The sequence below is a fragment of the Lepidochelys olivacea genome, assembly GCF_965140295.1.
Source record: "Lepidochelys olivacea isolate rLepOli2 genome assembly, chromosome: 4".
NCBI classification, from domain to species: Eukaryota; Metazoa; Chordata; order Testudines; family Cheloniidae; genus Lepidochelys; species Lepidochelys olivacea.
In genome coordinates this window covers 60,068,723-60,092,557 of record NC_140414.1, presented here as the reverse complement: position 1 = coordinate 60,092,557, position 23,835 = coordinate 60,068,723, and the positions used below count along the sequence as shown (strand labels likewise).

The following is a 23,835-nucleotide window of genomic DNA, read 5'->3' as shown; positions in this document are numbered from 1 at the left end:
TCTCGTAAATATGAGAGCAAATCCTCCTCCAAATCCACTTCAAATAAGTCAGATACAGCCCTACCTAAACTGAGCGAGTCTCTAAGCTCAGCCCAAGAGAACTTAGGATGTACTAAGTCTCAGAGGCATGACAAGAAAGCCCACAAGTCTAGGGCTCCACCAGCACCAGATCACAATCCGGCAGCACTGATGCCTCTGGTATCTCCCAAACACAAACCCTGGGATCTGCCAGCACCAATGAAGACCGATCACCAAGAGCATTGGTTACCCACGGTACCATATTTGTCTTCCGTGGCTGTGGCACATTCTGACTCTACTGCAGCTCAGACAGACCCAAGAGTCAAGACCCATGCTCCTCCTGATGAGATCTTCGCTGTCCCAGACCCGGAGTCTCCTATTCCATTGGATCCCTGTCTTTCGAGAGAGGTTCTGACTCCACCAGGAGAGCTGACCTTTGGGAGGGGTCTGTCTCCTGTTCCATCTTTTGGCTATGATTTCCCTCTGGTGGCACCATCTCTACCACTTTTGGATCTGGAATTCGGCTTTCTCCTCATCAGAAGATTCTGAGCTGCCCTGTGAACCATTACTCCCTCCTCCAAAGACACACCTTCCTAGGCAGAAGGCCTGCACCAGCTTGGGACCAACCTCCACCTCATCATCTGCCTCAAAACTATTGGTACACTGTGCCATGGAGATCTCCACAACCCCACTTTGATTCATCCTATTGGCCATACTGGGGCCCATGGAACCAGTACTATCCCTCAGAGTTGGTCCAGTCTGCTAGGGAAGTCATCCCTTCTCTTCCCTTCCCATGTAGAAGGCAACTGGACCTGTCCCCTCATCCAGCTGAGGAGGAGTATGCACCAGATCCAGAGGTTCCACCAGAACAAAACAGATGAAGCAGTGACTCCAATGTCTCCATCCCCCCCACGACGTTGAATTTTACATTTGACCAATAAATGCATCCCTCAGGGAAAAAATTAAATTCTGACACTGGTGGGAGCTTTGTTGGTGCACTGACTGGTAAGTTGGCGTGCTAGGTTATATGAGAGTAGGGAAACTGAGACAGTGGCAGGGTCTGACACTGGGTTTGAGAAGACCCTGTGTGACCTGTGGTTGCCTTGGGGTGGGGGGCACACTGAGAATGCTCATTCAGGGCAAACTGCAAAGAATGGGGCAGACAATCCCCCAACTGATGGTTATTTATTCTAATAATTACATTCACCAAGCCAGCAACAAAACAGCTTCTACAACACCTTACTGGTTACTCAGAAGCCATAAACACAGCTCCCTTTAAGCAATCCAGCCTTGGGCTCCCACCCAGACAGCCAAGTCAAATGTGATGAGGATTACTGAAAGTCTTGTTCATCATATATAAAGGTCTGCCAATTAGGGATGTAAAAGGTTAGCCGATAAACATTAGTCTTAGCGGTTAACCTGCCTTAACCATTAACCCCGGGCTCACCAACCCCGTGCCAGCCCACCAACCCCAGCTGTGCTGCCTGGCCGAAGTGGCCCCAGCCACAGTTAACCATTTAGACAATCAGTTAACCATTTAGACAAAATATTTTAAATAATTTAAAAGGTTACATTTTTAAATGGTATTAACATCCCTACTACCAATCCCAAGGGATCAGACACATTACCTTCGAGGTCAATTAATATTTCAGATTTTACCCAAATACAAACCTACAGCCAATTCTTATTAACTAAACTAAAAATTATTACAAAAGAAAAGAGAGAGTATTGTGGTTAAAAGATCATTATACATACAGATTATTAATAAAGTTTGTAGGTCAGTTTCATAGTAGAGATGGTGAGCTGCTGAGTTGCAAAAAAAATTCTTTCCCGAATCAGTCCATCAGGTTATAGTCCAAATAGGCAGTCCATATAGAGAGTTTGTTCAAATTCTTCCATGAGAAGTAGCAGTGTAATCCAGACTGACGCTAGAGACCTCAGTTTTCTAACTCAAGCTTCCCCTGACCAAGCTTAAGCAGATCTGAGATAACAGGATCAGAGCCCTAGGCAGGCTATCGATAGCCTCTTGACAGCAGGTATTCCTTGGGTGAAGCATTGTGACCTTGAAGTAAAACTTTCTATTTCCTGTGTATACACAGGTAATTAGTTGCATTCATCAGCATAAGGTAGTTATCCATTAAGCAGTTCATAGACAGTTTACTACAAATTTCAAAGAGAAATCTAGACAATGATATTATTACACCCAAGTTCTGTTTAAATGTTAATATCCCCGTTTGATCTCTGAATCAATAGAAAATAGTGACAGACAGGAGCTGTCTGGTTATATTGTTAACCTCTAACAATGTATAGGTGTAAACAGACCAATACAATCACAATCTTCTTCCAATTCTCTAACAATACAAGTCTACATTTCAAAGCACTAGTCTGTCTAACATGGCTTTAACTATTTATAAGGAATGGCCCCAATTACAATTTACATACTTTTCTAATATGGCTTTAAAAGTTGAATTTGGGTCATTTAGCCTGCAAGTTGCTGAACCCTTTCAGACTAAGTGTCACACCCTTTTACACAGTACTGTATATGTACACTCTTGGATAAGAAAGTACAGTGGCCTTATCATAGCCTACTGCATATATTCAAGTTGGATAAACGGGTTTTATTTTGTACAAATAACCATTTCTTTTTCTTTATGTTTCTTGAATGAAAACCACAATATTATGTCCTTGTCCTCAAAGGAAACATGCACAACACCTTCAAAAGACAAACCTGGGAGCTTAAATTCCTAACTCTGCTAGACACCAAAAATCATGGAGTTAATAGGGACACTGGTTTTATGTCTCTTTACAACCATTTGTAACCCATTAACCACCACCTCTTGTTCCTATGGCTATGGGTGTTGATGGCCCACTTCATTTTGAATGGTACCTTATAACGTGTGTTAACGCTTATGCTTAACAATCATTCCACCTACCATTTAGCTGTGACCTCTGAGTACCTGTCCCAGAGCTGAAGAAGATCTCTGTGCAAGCTCGAAAGGTTGTCTCTGGACAGGTCTGGACACTACAGCTGGGATCAACGCTCTGAGATCGATCCACTGGCGGTCAATTTAGCGGGTCTAGTGAAGACCCGCCAAATCGACAACCGATCACTCTCCAATCGACCCCTGTACTCGACCCCCGATGAGAAGAGTAAGTTAAGTCAACAGGAAAGTTTCTCCCGTTGACCCCCTGCAGTGTAGGCCCTGCGGTAACTTGACCTAAGGTATGTCAACTCCAGCGACATGAATAACATAGGTGGAGTTGCGTAGCGTAAGTCAACTTACCGCGGTAGCATAGACATAGCCTAAGTCTCTTTCAACAACAGAAGTTGGTCCAATAAAAGCTATTACCTCACCCACTTTGTCTCAACCACAGTACTAGTCATTCTCTTTTTAAGAAAAGATACAAAACAGTTAGCTCTTTTGTTTGACTTTCCACGTTTGTTTGGCTTATTTTTCTCGTGTAAGCTGTCTATTGGCAGTCCATTAATGACTTTTGCACTTGATCCAAATGGGAAAGAGTGACTTTTTTTTTCAATTCCCTTACAGAACCAGTGATTAAGTTCTCCAAAATCAAACACAGCATCCAGGAGCCTCAAGAGCCTGGAGAGATTGCAGTCGTAAAGATCTCCATTTTACGTCTGGGTGACAGCTCAAAAGTATCTGTTGTGCGAATCCACACAAAAGATGGCTCTGCCACCTCTGGGGAAGACTATAATCCAATGTCTGATGGTAAGGATTGTCATGGAATTATTGAAATGCCAGTTCAGGAAGTTATCATGCAAATGAATGAAGTATAGCGAGCAGCAACATTATTGGCTTTACATATAATTCCCTAATTCTTTTTTAAAAATGACTCTAGCGATTCATGTGTCTTGTATCAGATGACAGTAGACTCAAGTGTACTTAGGCTCAGTCATTCAGCAGGACCACTTCAACAGTTTAACAAGCTCATATACTTTATAGCCCCCTCTGAATGTTTGGAACCAACAGAAAAGCCGAAGTGTTCCATTCAAAAGCCGAAGTGTTCCATTCCAACATGACGTGTCATTTGAACATCCACGATAGAGAAAACAGTGATTCTGCTATTGATTAGGAAAAAAGGTTAATTTGTTTGTCTTTAAACCAGACATTGAATTCAAAGAAGGAGAAACTGAACATATTGTTGAAGTTGAGGTCTTATACGATGGAGTGAGAGAAATGAGAGAAGCATTTACAGTCCACTTGAAACCAGATGAGAATATGGTGGCTGAGACACAGGTAACGATGGGGGATTTTTTTGTTTTGTTTTGTTTTTAATTTTGTTATGTCTGTTTGGTTTGGTTTGTATGCTTGTTTTTTAAACCCAGTCAGTGTTTTAAATATCCCTTTATTCATTAATAACAAATACTTTTTTTTATTTAGATTGCAAATTTTTCAAAAAAAAATTCCCTGTGATAATATGCAGTAATTGTAGGGCTATTTCGTGAAATATAGAGCTCCAGATTTTCAAAGGCTTCCCCCTTTCTACATTCTTTCCCCTCAGGCGACATACTTAGGACAGTGTGTAGAGTACAGGCACTGCATGCCCAGCTAACATGGGTATAAACAGCAGCGTAGGTGAGGCATGGCTTATATGAGTAGAGTGCCCTATACACCTGAACCCCCAAAATATATACCCTACACAGCTCTCTACATATCCAAACAGTGCCTCCCATATCTAATGGCTATTTTTAGCAATGTCCTTCTGCCTTCCCCTGCCAGAGCCTTTCCCTGCCATACTGAAGGAGTCTGGGGGTGGGAAAAGACTCCAGCAGCAAAGAGCTGCTGGAGCCTTTCCTCACGGCCTGACCTTTTCCCTGCTGCCTCCCCCCTAACAGAGCCTTTCACTGCGGCATGTATCTACAAATGTGGTTCCTGTGCTCTACATGCTGCCTTAAGTGTAGATGTAGCCTCAGATTTTCAGTGCGCCTATTTAGTTGCTTAAATAGCCAATACATGCATGACAGTCTGGTGTTCATGCTTACACATGGCCAGCTAGGTCCCTAACTGGCTGTGCAGATGCACATGAATTAGATACAAATGGAGGTATCAAACTTTGAAAACTGGCGCCGGAAACCATGAATTATAGATCCAGTGATTTCAGTGTGATTGTCAGATGGAGGGAGAAAAAGAGGAATGCAGTGATTTCCCCATCTATATGACATTGGTTTCTGCTCTCTGGCTTTATAAAATGCAAATCATTCTGCAGCAGTCTACTGACTTTGATCTCAGTTACAGACAGGGCAAACCATGACAGAGGCTGCTACAATAGTTAGGATCCAGCTTTTAATATTTCCATATCAGTGCTATTTATTTTCAGCCATCAGACTCATTGTAAAGGACAAACTGCATGGTGTGGAGGGCTCTGTATGCAACAGACACAATGCTGTTCTGACAGGAAGTTTTGAGGGATCCTGAGCAGTGTTCCATATCCCTCGGCACTGCAGAGTATGGGTCCATAAAGACTCCTTCTGAATCTCCATGGGTGGAGATTTGGGGACAGGGCTGAGGTGGGTCTGGGACAAACAGGGTAATGATGTGGAGCCCCTGGCCATTCCTTTCAACTCCATGGAAGTGCAGAAGGGAAGCACCGTGAGTTTGGAGGCTACTGCAACCCAAAAGGTCCTGGTTCCTTGGACTGTATTCTAGAGACTGGATTTGGCTTCAGCTCTTTTTACAGCTTCTTGTTTTGTAACTATATTGTGACACTTCCTGGGGGTACCTAGGGTTGTGAGGCACCTCGCCGCCGCCCACCCTTAGCACGAGGAAGTCTTGGTTGTGCCTGGTGTGGATCAGCTCCCTGAAAGCACCAGCCTCTGGCAACACACACACTGCCTTACAGGCCTCACTCTCTCCGTACAGGTTAGCGACAGGCACACACCACCTCCTGAGTCCTCAGAGTATTCCCTGTAGTGTCCAGCCCCTTGTCCACTGAATGCTCTACAGATTTACCAGCTTACTGGTCACAATAGACCGCAGCTTACCTTAGAACACAGCTCTGCTGAACACTCAGCACTTTAGATATATTTATAGTGAAAACAAGACTAAGTTAATTATCAAAGAACAGAGATTCAAGAGATAGTGAGTAAGAATATTGGAAACAAACGGTTACATATCAAACAAAATCATAACAAGCTTCCTAGAGACCAAGCTTAACTAACAGGCTATCCTTCTTTCTAAAAAAGCTTCTCTCACCCAAAGTTATCTCCAGCATTTTCAACCAAGTCTGATTGAGATTCCTTTTTTTCATGAAGCAAATTTGCTGTCCATTTACTGACTAGGTGAAGGATGCCAAGGTGTGTCTTTGAACCCCTAAATATATCAGCACAGCCCTTCGAGGTGCACCTCAAGCTTGGGTTCCCTCCTCCCGCTGTTTACCTCTTCCTGTTTCTTTCCTCTGTTTGAAGGTTTCACAATCCCTCTTTAGTATTCAGTTCAGACTGGTGAGGGGAGACCTTTTGTGAACCATACAATACTTAATTTAAATGTAAACAGACAGATACATAAACATTTCTTGCCTGAAAGAAGACCTGTTTTTCACTTTGCTGGTGACAAGTCCCTAGACACAGACCTTAAGAACATAATTTTCAATATATACACGTAATTCCTTACACAACATCTGTACACTCGTTTTGCAGTGATATTGATGCCCAGTATGACTCAAGCTTTCATCAGAAACCTCACCGGACATTCTTTAGGGAACTAGAATGTAAATACCAGGCCCTGGGGATTCCTGTAACCCTCATGTACCTCTTGTGCCCTTTGCCAATTGGCATCAAGAGATATCTGGGTAACGTGTATATATAACAGTGTGTGCATGTATCGCAATAGATACTACAATCCTAGGATACGTTATACCATTCCTATACTTCCACCAAGGTAAACTCAAAGTAGGCCAAGATTTTAAAAATTGGGAGCCTAAAATTAGGTTCTTAAATCCGTATTTAGGCACCTAAATAAGCAGCCAGATTTTCAAAAGTGCTGAGCACCCAGAAGCACTGTTGAAATCAACTGAAGCATCAGGTACTCAACACCTGTGAAAATCAGGCTGAATTCATTTAGGAACCCAAATGTGGATTTAGGAACCTAACATTAACCACCCTTTATAAAACAATCTTGCCCCTTATACTTACCTGGATTCATGCACATGCAGCTGTTGGTATCAATGGCACCTGAATATGTGGAGAAAGCATTTAGAATTAATCTTTACTCTTGCTCCCAATAATTATCTTTCCCTTCACAGGCACAGGGGCGGTGTGATATTCATTAATAGTTAATTGTGTGTGAACGGACCTTATACAGAGAGACTCAAAACTTAGGGGGGGGTTTCAACATCAGACGATCCTTTTATAGGCAGGATCAATGGGCAACAGTTGACGAACACTCTGGGGGGGGGGGGGAACGAACAAATTTCAGAGGCAGAGTCCAGCTGCAGCACTACGTTTTCCTCGTTTTCAGTTGCAGTAGTAACCTTTTCGTTCTCACAATTCAGATGAACAAAGCCATTGTGTACATCGAAGAAGTGAACAGCATTGCAGATGTGACTTTCCCAGCTGTGCCCCAGGTTGTGTCGCTCCTGATGTACGATGACACTTCTAAAAGCAAAGAGAACCCACATCCTCCAACTGGTTACCCTATTGTGTGTGTAACGGTATGAACTGTTCCTGCATGGTTTTGTCTAAACGATATTACTTACTAATGGCCTAGAAGGCATTTGGTGCTTGTCAGGCTGCAAATAGAGAAAAAAGAACTCCTGGATAAGAACTACAAGTAGCAGCCAGTTACTATGGGCTATTGTTGGCCTGAGTGAATTTGGGAGGCCCTGACAATCATAGCCATGATTTTAAAAAAAACAAAAAACTCCATGTGTGCACATGCTTGTTTAGTGTATTCTACAGCAACGGCTCTGACGTTGTAGTAATTTACACTTGTACAGTGTAGTGGTTTGGTTGAATGCTATAGAGTACTATAGTATTTTTTTATAAGGGCAATCCTAGGAAGAACTTACAGTCTACAGTAAATTAGTTTACCTATACAGTTGGATCAAGCCTCCAGTGAAGTTTCTGCTTTCTTAAGGTCTCCTGCCAATAGGGTAACAGCAGTGCAGCTATGTTGTTGTACATAAATAATAATTATTAGTCCTTTACAGAGTGGTTTCCAGGGTCAAAGTGCTGTACGGACATTAATTTAGTATTCTGCACACGCCCCTGGGAAAAGGTGGGTAAGAAAATCAGAGAAACTAAGACTGGAAGGTCACATAGAACCAGGATTAGAGTTCAAAGCTTAATCATTCAGGCCCCACAACATCACTGTGACTTAGGTATGTAAAGCTGCGTCTACACTTACTGGGGTGTGCAGAGTACAGACATGGCACACCCAGCTAGCACAGATATAAATAGCAGGGTGGATGGTGAGGCATGGCATAAGCAAGTAGAGGGCCCTTCATGCCTGATCTCCCACCCGCAAGACCCAGGCAGTGCCTCCCATGTCTATTTTTAGCGAAGTATCCTGCTCTTTCCCCCCAGCCAGAACCTTTTCCTGTTGCTTCCATCTTTGTGGAGCCTTTCACTGTTGCATGTAGCTGCACATTACAGTGACAAGTGGTGACACAGCTTGCCTTTCACTGCGATGTGTGGTTACTCAGACCCTGCAGACCATATAGATAAGGCCTAAGTCCCCTTATTTTACTGATTTAGGAATGAAGACACAGAGATTGACCAGAATTTTCAAACCTGGATGCCTAAAGCTAAGCACCCAACTCCATCTTTAGACACACAAATAAGTGGCCTGATTTTCAGAGGTGCTGAGCCCTGTAGCTCCCATTATGTTCCAAGGTTGAGCAGCAAAGGGAGATGCGGTTAGCAAGTACATGATAAAGTGAAGAGTTTTCCACACTTCCCCTTCTTAAATTTTGAAGTCCCAGACCTTCGCTCCTGTCTCCTCAATCGAGTTGTGTGACAGAGAACTCTAACTGTAAAAAGAAGGTGTTAAGTTCTGAAACTTTACCAGAAGTAGGTATTAGAACAGCATTTAATTGCTAGCTTTCCCAGAGCACACAGGCAACTAGAGATAACACTGTATATTTTGTGTGTCTGTTGACGTGCAGGCATGTAATCCCAAGTATTCAGACTATGACAAGACTGGGTCTCTCTGTGCTGCTGAAAACATCAATGACACTCTGACCCTGTACCGCTGGCTTATCAGTGCTCCGAGTGGCAGCGACGGTGTCACCAGCCCCCTGCGGGCAGTGGACTCCAACACCTTCTTTACCAACACCAAGTCCATCTCCCTGGACTCCATATACTTCCAGGCTGGATCAAGGGTCCAGTGTGCAGCACGGGCTGTCAGTGCCAATGGTGATGTGGGTCTGGAACTGCTGAGCCCTATTTACACAGTGAACAGAGAAGACGGTATGTGGTAACGTGTTGAATGAAAGGCAGGTGCCACATCAGCCCTGTAATGTCAGCATTTCATGTCTACCCATAATTCAGGTGTCATTCATATTGGGGGGGAGGGGTGGAATGGAGACAATGATTCATTTATTTGGCATCTATTTCTAGTGAACCAAACAGCCAGATCACTCCTGAGTGTGTCCTCTGCTTTTACACTTTATATGTATGTACAGCAAATATGGATATTTCTATTTTAGACATCAAAACAGCACAGTTACCGACAATGAGTAGAGAGCAGTGAAGCCTGCTCAGAAGAACCAAAGGACTTCTGAACATGGGAACATTTAGAGATCTACAGACCAGGGCTGGTTTAAGCATAGACGCTGTAGGTCTATGCCCAGGGCCTCAGCTCCTCAAGAACGATGTGGCTGATTAGATCAGAATCTCTGTTTTCAGTTTTTTAAAGCATGTAAGTTTCCCTGCCTGATGGGTGGGAAGAAGAGCTTGAAAACATGGAAATGTGTGTAACTGATGCAGTGAGGTCTGCCTGAGTCTGCAGAGAGCCAGGAACAATAGCTCTGATGGTGTGAACTGCCCCATGCATCTCAGTGCGGTGTTATTTCCAAGACCCGTTACTTTGAAGGGCTCTGCCTGCAATACCCCAGTGTAGAGCACTCTGTCTGTATGTCCCCCCTACAGGTAGGACTGAGCCTCCCTGCCCAATTGGACAGATTTGTATTAGCAGGGCTTGCGCTAGCATGCTTATAATAGCAGAGTGGTCATTGCTGCACCAGCAGAGGCTCAGGCTAGACACCTGAGCTCAGACTCACCCAACCCCCCCGGGTCCAAGTTCAGTTGACTAGCCCAAGCCTCCACCAGTGCAGCCACGTCCACACAGCTATTTATAGCCTGCGAGCTTGAGCCCCACTAGTGGGAGTCTGTCTGCTTGGATTGGGAGGCTCACTCCCAGCTGCAGTGTAGACATACCCTGTGGCAGGAGGAGAAGAGTGGAGCAGGCTTGGACCACTCCCCCATGGGCCTAGATACCTCCTGGCTCCTGGGGTATACTGGGAGGCCCCGTTGCTGCCACCGTTCCCTCTCTGACAGTTTAGGGGATTGGAGGCCTTTGCTGCTGCTCCTGCCTCTCTGGGAGGGAGACATCCTGCCATCACCACTCCAAGTGGACATGGAGCCCTGGCATTAGTGTTGGAGCCATGCAACAGGGACAGGAGGGTAAAGCTGGAGACACAAGGAGCGCCACATTATGGTGTGCCGGGGCCCCAGATTGCCTTAATCCAGCCCTGCTATCGACATGTAGAACAAGCTCTGACTTGCTTTTGTTTAGACTAGTGTCTCGCAATTTAACAGACTCTTCATGATCTCTCCCTCTCCCCAGGTCTTTGTCAACCTCGGATCCCAGGAACAGTTGGAGCAGAACCTTTCTCAGCCAAGATTCGCTACACGGGTCCAGATGATCCCGATTACCCCAACCTGATCAAATTAACAGTTACAATGCCTCATATGGATGGTAAGCATGAAAAGGTCACAGAATTCCTTTTGTGATCAGATGCTGCCTTGGACTTTCATCTCCAGCAGCCACAGATAAGTGGCAGTCATGAGCCATGTGTCCACCTTAGAGCAAACTTTAGCATTAATTCTGGCAAAGAGGGATTTTTCTTGAAAGAAACAGCACTGTAGGCTCTTGGTTAGAGAGGTTTTCTCGTATGGTGATACATTTTTTAGACAAAGGGAACGCAGTGGATCTAATTTACCTCGATTTCAGTACGGCATTTGATACGGTTCCACATGGAGAATTATTAGCTAAATTGGAAAAGATGGGGATCAATATGACAACTGAAAGGTGGATAAGGAAGCGGTTAAAGGGGAGACTACAGCGAGTCACACTGAAAGGTGAACTGTCAGGCTGAAAGGAGGTTACTAGTGGAGTTCCTAAAGGATCGGTTTTGGGACCATCTTATTTAATCTTTTTATTACTGGCCTTGGCACAAAAAGCGGGAATGTACTAATAAAGTTTGCGGATGACACAAAGCTGGGAGGTATTGCCAATACAGAGAAGGACTGGGATATCATACAGGAAGATCTGGATGACCTTGTAAACTGGAGTAATAGTAATAGGATGAAATTTAATAGCAAAAAGTGCAAGGTCATGCATTTAGGGATTAATAACAAGAATTTCTGTTATAAACTGGGGACACATCACTTGGAAGTAACAGAGGAGGAGAAGGACCTCGGAGTATTGGTTGATCACAGGATGACTATAAGCCGCCAATGTGATATGGTCGTGAAAAAAGCTAATGTGGTCTTGGGATGCATCAGGGCGAGGTATTTCCAGTAGAGATAAGGAGGTGTTAGTACCGTTATACAAGGCATTGGTGAGACCTCATCTGGAATATTGTGTGCCGTTCTGGTCTCCCATGTTTAAGAAGGATGAATTCAAACTGGAGCAGGTACAGAGAAGGGCTACTAGGACGATCCGAGGAATGGAAAACCTGTCTTATGAAAGGAGACTCAATGAGCTTGGCTTGTTTAGCCTAAGCAAAAGAAGGCTGAGAGGAGATATGATTACTCTCTATAAATATATCAGAGGGATAAATACCACGGAGAGAGAAGAATTATTTAAGCTCAATACCAATGTGGACACAAGAACAAATGGATATAAACTGGCCATCAGGAAGTTTAGACTTGAAAGTAGACGAAGGTTTCTAACCATCAGAGGAGTGAAGTTCTGGAACAGCCTTCCAAGGGAAGCAGTGGGGGCAAAAGAAATATCTGGCTTCAAGACTAAACTTGATAAGTTTGTGGAGGAGATGATATGATGGGATAGCTTAATTTTGGCAATTAATTATCTTTTGACTATTAGCGGTAGATATGCCCAATGGCCTTGATGGGATGTTAGATGGGGTGGGATCTGAGTTACTGCAGAGAATTCTAGGTGACTGGTTGGTGAGTCTTGCCCTCATGCTCAGGGTTTAGCTGATCGCCATATTTGGGGTCGGGAAAGAATTTTCCTCCAGGGCAGATTGGCAGAGGTCCTGGGGGTTTTTCACTTTCCTCTGCAGCGTGGGGCACGGGTCACTTGCTGGAGGATTCTCTGCACCTTGAAGTCTTTAAACCATGATTTGAGGACTTCAGTAGTTCAGACATAAGTTAGGGGTTTGTTCCAGGAGTGGGTGGGTAAGATTCTGTGGCCTGCATTGTGCAGGAGGTCAGACTAGATGATCATAATGATCCCTTCTGACCTTAAAATCTATGATTCTATGATTAGGTCCTATCCACAGTATGGAACATACTTCGTTTAAATCTGTTTTCAAACCCTATTACAGCCTAGTATGTTATCACGTGCTTTGCAGCTGAACCAGAAACTATTACAAAAATCTTGTTACACACAGGCTGTGTCTACACAGCAATAAAATACCTGCAACTGGCCTGTGTCAACTGACTCAGGCTCATGCAGCACAGGCTGCAGGGCTATAAAATTGCAATGTGGACATTCGGGCTCAGGCTGGGCATCTGCACTGCCATTTTATAACCCTGCAGCCAAAGCCCAAGGCCACTGACTCGGGCCAGCCACAGGTGTTTTATTGCAGTGTAAACATACTCACAGTAGGCTGGGTCCTCCTCTCATTTACACTGGTGTAACTCCACTGACCTCAACAGAGTTATTCCTGGCTTAAAGCAAAGTGAGAGGAGAATCAACTTCATGTTTAGAAACCATGCTATAGACCAGTGGTGGGCAACCTGTGGCCTGTCAGGGTAATCCACTGGCGGGCAGCCGGACCGTTTGTTTACATTTGCATGGCCGCCCGCAGCTCCCAGCAGCCAGTGGGACTCTCACCCGCAGGCACACCCCCAAACTCCCATTGGCTGGTTTCTGACCAATGGGAGTGTAGAGCCAGTGCTTGGGGCCAGGGTAGTGCACGGAGCCCCATGCTGCTGCCTCCTCCCCCCAGCCTAGGAGCCGGACCTGCTGCTGGCCACTTCCAGGGTGCAATGCAGTATCAGAACAGGTAGGGACTAGTCTGCCTTAGCTGGACAGCACCACTGATGGGACTTTTAATGTCCCGGTCGGCAGTGCCGACCAGAGCAAGGCGACCCAGTGCCTTACATGCCATGCCAGTATTGGGGTGCGACCCTCGGTTTGAAAAACACTGCTATAGACTGTTTGTAGAAGGTAGCTGCTGCAGTTTGGGCTAGCATGGGTCTAAAAACCAGTGTGTTAGAATTCTGCTAGCAACTGCCTGGTTGGAATGATTGGAAAAATGTGGTTGACAGCCATCTTCGAACAAGGGAGTTGTTATGTAGGTCTAGTAGAACCATGTGTGTTAAATGTTTTGTAACACAGTTGTCAAGGTTCCTCCCCCACTCTGAACTCTAGGGTACAGATGTGGGGACCTGCATGAAAAACCTCCTAAGCTTATCTTTACCAGCTTAGGTCAAAACTTCCCCAAGGTACAAAATATTACCCCCGTTATCCTTGGAATGGCCGCTACCACCACCAAACTAATACTGGTTACTGGGGAAGAGCTGTTTGGACGCGTCCTTCCCCCCAAAATACTTCCCAAAACCTTGCACCCCACTTCCTGGACAAGGTTTGGTAAAAAGCCTCACCAATTTGTCTAGGTGACTACAGACCCAGACCCTTGGATCTTAAGAACAATGAACAATCCTCCCAACACTTGCACCCCACCTTTCCTGGGAAATGTTGGATAAAAAGCCTCACCAATTTGCATAGGTGACCACAGACCCAAACCCTTGGATCTGAGAACAATGAAAAAGCATTCAGTGTTTTACAAGAAGACTTTTAATAAAAAATAGAAGTAAATAGAAATAAAGAAATCCCCCCTGTAAAATCAGGATGGTATATATCTTACAGGGTAATTAGATTCAAAAACATAGAGAACCCCTCTAGGCAAAACCTTAAGTTACAAAAAAGATACACAGACAGAAATAGTTATTCTATTCAGCACAATTCTTTTCTCAGCCATTTAAAGAAATCATAATTTAAAACATACCTAGCTAGATTACTTACTAAAAGTTCTAAGACTCCATTCCTGTTCTGTCCCTGGCAAGCGCAGCATACAGACAGACACAGACCCTTTGTTTCTCTCCCTCCTCCCAGCTTTTGAAAGTATCTTGTCTCCTCATTGGTCATTTTGGTCAGGTGCCAGCGAGGTTACCTTTAGCTTCTTAACCCTTTACAGGTGAGAGGAGCTTTCCCCTGGCCAGGAGGGATTTCAAAGGGGTTTACCCTTCCCTTTATATTTATGACACGCCCCCCAAATCTCAGCTAGGGTGAAACACTGGCTGGGATTTCTTCCTGGAGCTCTAGGAAAACAGAGTTAATAAGACACATGCATCTCTAAATATACTACCAAGTACATAAAGACTAACAATATTTTCCACATCTCAAGGACGATTTTAACCAGTTGATTCTGGGAAACTTTCACGGGAGAGTGCATCAGCCACTTTGTTAGAAGCTCCTGAGATGTGTTGGATGTCGAAATCAAAATCTTGGAGAGCTAAACTCCACCGAAGAAGTTTTTTGTTAGTTTCTTTGACAGTGTGAAGCCACTTTAGTGCAGCATGGTCGGTTTGCAGGTGGAAACGCCGTCCCCAAACATATGGGCGTAGCTTTTCCAGAGCGTAGACAATGGCATAACATTCTTTTTCAGTGACTGACCAGTTGCTTTCCCTCTCAGACAGTTTTTTGCTGAGAAACACTACAGGGTGGAATTCTTGATCAGGTCCTTTCTGCATTAAAACTGCCCCCACACCACGCTCGGATGTATCTGTGGTTACTAGGAACGGTTTGTCAAAGTCTGGGGCCCTTAGTACAGGGTCAGACATGAGTGTCGCTTTAAGCTTGTTAAAGGCCTTCTGACACTTTCCGGTCCACTGAACAGCATTTGGCTGTTTCTTTTTGGTTAGGTCTGTCAGTGGGGCAGCGATTTGGCTGTAGTGCGGTACAAATCGTCTGTAATAACCGGCCAAGCCTAAGAAGGATTGAACCTGTTTCTTTGACTTTGGGACAGGCCACTTTTGGATAGCATCCACTTTGGCCTGTAGGGGGCTGATAGTTCCTTGACCCACCTGGTGTCCAAGGTAAGTCACTCTGTTTAGGCCTATTTGACACTTCTTAGCCTTAACAGTTAGTCCTGCCTCCCTTATGCGCTCAAGGACTTTTTGTAGATGTTCCAGGTGGTCTGCCCAGGAATCCGAAAATATGGCCACATCGTCAAGGTAGGCGACTGCATATTCTCCTAATCCCGCTAGGAGACCATCTACAAGTCTTTGGAAAGTGGCGGGTGCATTTCGCAGCCCGAAAGGGAGTACATTAAATTCATACAGCCCGAGATGTGTGATGAAGGCTGACCTTTCCTTGGCAGATTCATCTAGCGGTACCTGCCAGTACCCCTTGGTTAAGTCCAAGGTAGAGATGAACTGGGCCCTTCCCAGTTTCTCTAATAGTTCATCTGTGCGTGGCATGGGATAGTTGTCTGGGCGAGTTACAGCATTTAGCTTACGGTAGTCCACGCAAAAACGTATTTCCCCATCTGGTTTGGGAACTAGAACCACTGGAGATGCCCATGCACTTTCAGAGGGGCGGATTACACCCATCTGTAACATATCCTGGATCTCCCGTTCTATAGCAGTTTTAGCTTGAGGAGACACCCGGTAAGGTTGGACCCTAATTGGGTGAGCATTACCTGTGTCAATGGAGTGGTATGCCCGTTCAGTCAGTCCTGGGGTGGCTGAGAACGTTGGCGCGTAGCTAGTGCACAGCTCCTGGATCTGCTGTCGCTGCATACGCCCAAGGGTCATGGAGAGGTTCACCTCTTCCACACCACCAGCACATTTCCCTTCGTAGTAGACACCTTCAGGCCACTCAGCGTCGTCTCCTCCCTGGGCTGTAAACTGACAAACCTTTAATTCTCTGGAATAAAAGGGCTTTAGAGAATTAATATGATACACTTTAGGCTTTCGGTTGGAGGTGGGGAATGCTATGAGATAATTAACAGCTCCCAGGCGCTCCTGGACCACGAATGGCCCTTCCCACGATGCTTCCATTTTATGGGCCTGGAGCACCTTTAAGACCATGACCTGGTCTCCTACTTTGAAGGAACGCTCTCTGGCATGTTTATCATACCAGGCTTTTTGCTCTTTTTGAGCATCCTGTAAGTTTTCTCTAGCAAGGGCTAAAGAGGTTCGGAGGGTGTTTTGTAGGTTGGTTACAAAGTCCAGAATGTTAGTTCCTGGAGAAGGTGTAAATCCCTCCCATTGCTGCTTCACCAACTGCAATGGCCCCTTAACCTCACGGCCATATACAAGTTCAAATGGGGAAAACCCTAAACTGGGATGTGGTACAGCTCTGTAGGCAAAGAGCAACTGCTGCAATACTAGGTCCCAATCATTGGAGTGCTCATTTACGAATTTACGTATCATGGCCCCCAAAGTTCCATTAAACTTCTCCACCATGCCATTTGTTTGATGATGGTAAGGAGTGGCAACCAAGTGATTTACCCCATGAGCTTCCCAAAGGTTTTTCATAGTTCCTGCCAGGAAATTAGTCCCTGCATCTGTGAGGATGTCGGAGGGCCAACCTACCCTGGCAAAAATGTCTGCTAGTGCCTGGCACACACTTTTAGCCCTGGGGTTGCTTAGAGCTACTGCTTCCGGCCATCGGGTGGCAAAATCCATGAAAGTCAGTATGTACTGCTTTCCTCTGGGTGTCTTTTTCGGAAAAGGACCCAGAATATCCACAGCTACTCGCTGAAATGGAACTTCAATGATGGGGAGTGGCTGGAGAGGAGCTTTGACCTGGTCTTGGGGTTTTCCCACTCTTTGGCACACCTCACAAGACTGGACATAGGTAGAAACATCCTTGCCCATTCCCTCCCAGTGGAATGACCCCCCCAAACGGTCTTTGGTCCTGTTCACCCCAGCATGGCCACTAGGGTGATCATGGGCTAAGCTCAAGAGCTTGGCCCGGTATTTAGTTGGAACTACCAACTGTCTCTGAGGATGCCAGTCTTCCTGGTGTCCCCCAGAAAGAGTTTTCTTGTATAAAAGTCCTCTTTCTACAACAAACCTGGATCGATTAGAAGAGCTGAGAGGCGGTGGGTTGCTCCGTGCCGCCGTCCAAGCTCTCTGGAGGCTTTCATCTGCTTCCTGTTCGGTCTGGAACTGTTCCCTTGATGCTGGAGACATCAGTTCCTCATGGGATTGTGGACCTAGGCTTGGTCCCTCTGGAAGCGATATAGGGGATGGAGCTGTTTCTGTTGACTGTGAACCGCTCTCCGCTGGTGCACTATGTTGGGATTCAGGCTCCGGCTGAGCCTCTTGTGTAGGGTTATCGGCTGCTGCCAGTTCAGGTTCGGTGGGGCCCTCTGGTGTTGAGGTTGCAAGTACTGGATTCAGTGCTGACACGGGGTCTGGTGTTGGTTGTTCGGCTGGTTCCGGTTCTGGGACTGGTTCCGTCTGGGTCTCTGGGACTGGATCCACTACTGCTGTTGCAGACATTGGCCTGGGGTCCAGGTCCATCACCCCTGACTGGGTCCTGATAGAAGTTTCCGGAACAGAGCTAGGCCTCACGGCTTGTTTAGCCTGGTTGCGGGTGACCATTCCCACCCTCTTGGCCTGCTTCACATGATTGGCCAAGTCTTCCCCCAACAGCATGGGGATGGGATAATCATCATAGACTGCAAAAGTCCACGTTCCTGACCAGCCCTTGTACTGGACAGGCAACTTGGCTGTAGGCAAATTGAAAGAGTTGGACTTGAAGGGTTGAATCGTCACTTGGATCTCTGGGTTGATTAAATTGGGGTCCACTAAGGAAGCATGGATAGCTGACACTTGTGCTCCGGTGTCCCTCCACGCGGTGACCTTCTTCCCACCCACACTCACAGTTTCCCTCCGCTCCAAGGGTATCTGGGAGGTATCTGGGCCTGTGGACCTCTGGTGTGATTCCGGTGCAATGAACTGTAATCTGTTGGGGTTCTTGGGGCAGTTGGCCTTTACATGCCCCAGCTCGTTACACTTAAAACATCGTCCAGCTGACGGGTCACTGGGGCGAGGAGGGTTGCTGGAGAACGGGGTGGTGGGACGATAAGGGGTCTGGAGGGTTCTTTGGGAGGTAGGTGGGGCTTTGGGCGGCCCCCGGTAATAGGGTGTGGTCTGGGGTGGTCCCTTCTGGTCTCCGCTCCAACTGCGACCAGTTTTCTTCTTCTCTGCCACCTCCACCCATCTGGCTCCAATCTCTCCTGCCTCAATTACAGTTTTGGGTTTCCCATCTAGGATGTATCTTTCTATTTCCTCAGGAACACCCTCTAAGAATTGTTCCATTTGCATTAGGAAGGGCAAATTTACTGGAGATTCAACACTTGCTCCTGATATCCAGGCATCCCAATGTTTTACAATGTGGTAGGCATGTCGGGTAAATGACATGTCTGGTTTCCACCTTAGGGCTCTGAACCTGCGACGAGACTGCTCGGGTGTTATCCCCATTCTGACTCTCGCCTTGGATTTAAACAGTTCATACTTGTTCATGTGTTCTTTAGGCATTTCAGCTGCCACCTCAGCTAAGGGTCCACTGAGCTGCGGCCTCAGCTCTACCATGTATTGGTCAGTAGAGATGTTGTACCCAAGGCAGGCCCTTTCGAAGTTTTCTAAGAAGGCCTCAGTATCATCACCTGCCTTGTAGGTGGGGAACTTTCTGGGATGGGAAGTGGTACCTGGAGAAGGATTGCTAGGGTTTGTTGGTATATTCTGCTGGGCCTTTATCCTCTCCATCTCTTCCACATGCTTCCTCTCTTTTTCCTTCTCCTCCTCCTTCAGCCGCATGAGTTCTATCTGTCTTTCATGTTCCCTTTGTTTTTCCTCAGCCTGAAATTTGGCTAATTCCAGCTGTAGTCGAGCTGAGGATTTGGCCATTCTAACCTCTCTGTTTTTAACTAACTTTACACCCGAGGTTTAGAAATAAACAAACAAAACTTGGCTGTAAAATTTTGCTGTGCTGGAATAGAATACCTATTCTCTGATAGTGATTGTCAGCCTACAGAAAAAGACAATTCCCTTGTCTCTGCTCTGGGCCCAAATTAAAGCAAAAAACCTCCAACTACTTGGAAACCTGCTTACCCAGCCCAAAGAAGAAAAAAATTTCTTTTCAAACCTGCGCTCCTTGTAAAACAAAAAAAAAAATCAAAATCCTAAAAAAAACCCTGCCACTTTTGTCTCCAGGCAAATGGGTAGAGCACACACCCCCTATTTACTTTTAGGAAGAAAAGAAAAAAAAAAAAAACCTCTGGGTTGGAAGACTGTGAATTTCCCTGCAGGAGTTAAGTACCCTGCCTCCAGGCAAAGAAAACCTGCAATTCACAAGATAATCCCCTTTTGTCTCTGCTTGGCCACAAAGCAGAGAGAAACCAAGCTGCTTTCAGTTTCAAAGCTGCCTTCTGGACTTCCTAAAAATTCCTTTTTAAAATCTGTATTTTTAGTTCAAAAAATCTCAACTGGATCTCAAAATGATTTCAGGTTAATCCCACCACTGTGCCACCATGTCAAGGTTCCTCCCCCACTCTGAACTCTAGGGTACAGATGTGGGGACCTGCATGAAAAACCTCCTAAGCTTATCTTTACCAGCTTAGGTCAAAACTTCCCCAAGGTACAAAATATTACCCCCGTTATCCTTGGAATGGCCGCTACCACCACCAAACTAATACTGGTTACTGGGGAAGAGCTGTTTGGACGCGTCCTTCCCCCCAAAATACTTCCCAAAACCTTGCACCCCACTTCCTGGACAAGGTTTGGTAAAAAGCCTCACCAATTTGTCTAGGTGACTACAGACCCAGACCCTTGGATCTTAAGAACAATGAACAATCCTCCCAACACTTGCACCCCCCCTTTCCTGGGAAATGTTGGATAAAAAGCCTCACCAATTTGCATAGGTGACCACAGACCCAAACCCTTGGATCTGAGAACAATGAAAAAGCATTCAGTGTTTTACAAGAAGACTTTTAATAAAAAATAGAAGTAAATAGAAATAAAGAAATCCCCCCTGTAAAATCAGGATGGTATATATCTTACAGGGTAATTAGATTCAAAAACATAGAGAACCCCTCTAGGCAAAACCTTAAGTTACAAAAAAGATACACAGACAGAAATAGTTATTCTATTCAGCACAATTCTTTTCTCAGCCATTTAAAGAAATCATAATCTAACACATACCTAGCTAGATTACTTACTAAAAGTTCTAAGACTCCATTCCTGTTCTGTCCCTGGCAAGCGCAGCATACAGACAGACACAGACCCTTTGTTTCTCTCCCTCCTCCCAGCTTTTGAAAGTATCTTGTCTCCTCATTGGTCATTTTGGTCAGGTGCCAGCGAGGTTACCTTTAGCTTCTTAACCCTTTACAGGTGAGAGGAGCTTTCCCCTGGCCAGGAGGGATTTCAAAGGGGTTTACCCTTCCCTTTATATTTATGACAACAGTTATTAGTAGCATGGCTCAAAGTAGAGGCAAGGCCTTTGCCTCTTATGTTTTCAGAACAGAGGTTTGCCATGGAAATTGCTTTCATTTGTTCAAGGGGCACTTTATCTAGACTGGTTTTTGTTAGGAAACTGAGCCATTGCTGAACATGGTTTTCCACGATAGTGTAGGTGTTAGCCTTCGCGAGACAAAATCATTTCCAATACCATCGTAGAAAGCATATTTGAGTCTCGGTAATACTCACTGAAACTATTCAAAAGATACATTCAGGCCTAAAACCTTTTCAGTACCAGTACATGGTTGAAGCATTGCTGAAAAAACTTTGGTCAGCAACGTTTCAGTTTTCTACTATGAACAAGGTTTCCATGCAGTTCTCTGTATTATTGCTATACGGCTACAGCGACAGGGATTAGGCATCTAGGCAGTTGCAGGGACATCTGCATTTAACCCTTTAACAGCCGAAGCCAAATTTTTCTGAAATGTAAAGTTTGCTTTCCGCAATGGATTTTGTACTTAGGGTCGTTGTTACACAAGACATAGTGAGCCACCAAAAAAAAAAAATCACCTGAAACAAACACAGCTAATATACATAGCATACTTCACATACTCATAAGCCATAGTGGAAGTCCTTCTGGAACAACATGGTGAATCCGTGACGTTCATACTGTCTCCAAACTCACAAATGTACAGAAGTGTACATATGGCCTTATAGCCTCAGAATGTTCCCATGTAGCAGAAGGGTGAAGTTTTCCCTACCCCATTTATGATGTCAGAATTGTCAGTACATTTGCAAAATGCTTAGAACATGTGACCAGTCAGTCTCGTCAGCTGAGAATGCTAAATGGACTGTGTGCATTGTGTTTCAGGAATGCTGCCTGTCATCTCAACTCATCCGTTATCCAACTTCGAGCTGACTCTTAGCCCTGATGGCACTCGTGTGGGCAACCACAAGTGCTCCAACCTTCTGGATTATAATGAGCTCCAGACCAAACATGGTTTTGTTACAGATGAAACCAAGAACCCTGAAGTGATTGGGGAAACGTCACCCTACCAGTACAGCAACTCTCTGCGATCTACTAAGACCTTGCGTTTTTACCGTAACCTCAACCTGGAGGCCTGCCTCTGGGAGTTCAACAGCTACTATGCTGTGTCTGAACTGCTGACTGACTGCGGTGGCTCCGTTGGCACCGATGGCCAGGTATGTGTCACTGCGGAAGCACTTGCACAAGAGACAGAAATGTTGAAGAACCAAGTCCAAGCAAGAAACACTTCTTTATTTTATAAGAAAAGTGTTAGCTGCTATACAGATCACTTGATACAGATTCTCACAAGAAAGGTTCAGCTGTCCTGGGCGCAATTCCTTTAGAACAATTTAGAGACATTCAGAAGTCCCCAGAACCCATTCAGTTTCCTGTATTTCATTTGTTGATAAATAGCTTCTCCATCAGTTGCTCCACTCATTAAATTAGTCTCCTCTCTAATGACTAATCCAGCGAGGGGCTGAGTGCCCTCAATTTCTGCTGAAATTATGCTGAAAAGCACTGGGAAGAGACAGTGGGCCAGATCCTGACTCCCAGTCTGGCTGCTTTGCACCAATCGGTTGGAAATTGCAGGCTGGCATCCAGCTGGATAATAGCATATCCTGGCACCAGGTGTAGGGAGTGTGGCCAGCTCACCTTGCATCCTTCTGATTTCTGGCTGCCTTTATATTCCTTCCACCCATACTGTACTGAGAGAAGCTCAGTTGGACTGGCAGATTTAGCCCAGTATAGCCAGAGTGATTATTTGCATAACCACAAATCCCCTTTCTAGATTTTGTCTGAAGTAGTGTAAGGAGGAAATAGAGATGAAAAGTAGAAGAGCCACCTCACTCCTCTCTGACTTCCAATAGAAAGCTACTCTTTCCTGGCTTAAATAAAACAGTGCTCTGTGTTAATTAGTAAACCATGACAATTAACCCAACTAGGAAGTGAGACAAGATCTGGTTTTAAAACAACTGCTCCTTTATAAGAGTGTCTGTGCTGTTTATTTTCTTTCCCCCACTGTTTTAAATACATTAAAAAGCACTTTGAGATCTACTGATGAAAAACAATACAAGAGCTAAGTGGTATTATTATTTATTTATTTTATTACTAGCTGGAGCACTGTACCTCTGCATGCTGCCATGATTAATTTTTCAGTGCGGGTTTTACACATACACACCTTGTGTGTGTGTGATTCCTGTTGGCTGCTGCTCCTAACCCGGGTGTGAATGTGCCTGTAGACTTCCGCTTTTTTTGTTAACCCAAAATATTTCTTTTTCCAAGTGTGCTCACGCACACAATATCAACCAGATTATCTTTATTTGCTACATTGGTGCAAACAAAGGCAGAATTTGGCCCTCTTGACAATATATACATAACGTATTGTCAGAAGCCTCATAACTCTCTTGTGTGCACTTTTAGACTATGGAAAGAAAAGAAACCCCTTCATCAGTTCTTAAAGTGGGAGTTCTAATTATGGACAGATTCACAGTGCTCAGTCATTTTAGCAATGACTGCACTTTGGTAGTGCTGCCAGACAGGTGACAGAACATCGCCAGAGGCCTGGATGCTGGAAATTAAAAAACACACACAGACATCCACTTTCCTGAGAATAACCAACCATGATCCCAGACTTCATTATGTATGAATTACTAGAATGTCCAGCAAAGGCCAGACATGCCAGCAGCTGCACCCAGAGGTGGTTTAGAAAAGGCCTTGATATAACCGAGTTCCATTATAATCAGCCACCTTAATGAGAAGTCCAATGGGACTAGAGCTTGGGGGACTAGAGCCAAAATGTGTATGTATAGACTCTCCCACTCCAACCCCATCATGGATAAAACAGAGGAGAGACTCCAGTCTGGAATTTTGGTTCAAT

At 45.0% G+C, this 23,835-nt stretch overlaps 2 protein-coding genes across 4 annotated transcripts in view; one reads left to right on the top strand and one right to left on the bottom strand.

Moving 5' to 3' along the window:
• The window catches only part of FREM3 (FRAS1 related extracellular matrix 3), a 142,823-nt gene that overhangs the window by 95,123 nt on the left and 23,865 nt on the right, over positions 1–23,835 (top strand). For all 3 annotated transcript variants that reach the window (XM_084627540.1, XM_084627539.1, XM_084627541.1), the window contains exons 11-16: positions 3,567–3,749; positions 4,147–4,277; positions 7,531–7,689; positions 9,145–9,448; positions 10,827–10,958; positions 21,801–22,132. In XM_084627540.1, the coding sequence (XP_084483666.1) occupies positions 3,567–3,749; positions 4,147–4,277; positions 7,531–7,689; positions 9,145–9,448; positions 10,827–10,958; positions 21,801–22,132 (1,241 nt within the window). The remainder of the gene's footprint in view (positions 1–3,566; positions 3,750–4,146; positions 4,278–7,530; positions 7,690–9,144; positions 9,449–10,826; positions 10,959–21,800; positions 22,133–23,835) is intronic.
• On the bottom strand, positions 14,501–19,600 carry LOC311520026 (uncharacterized protein). The gene is made up of 2 exons (XM_084627216.1): positions 17,541–19,600; positions 14,501–16,385 (listed from the first exon to the last, which is right to left on the bottom strand). The coding sequence occupies exons 1-2, from the start codon at positions 19,379–19,381 to the stop codon at positions 14,870–14,872; spliced, it is 3,357 nt and encodes a 1,118-aa protein (XP_084483342.1). The 5' UTR covers positions 19,382–19,600; the 3' UTR covers positions 14,501–14,869.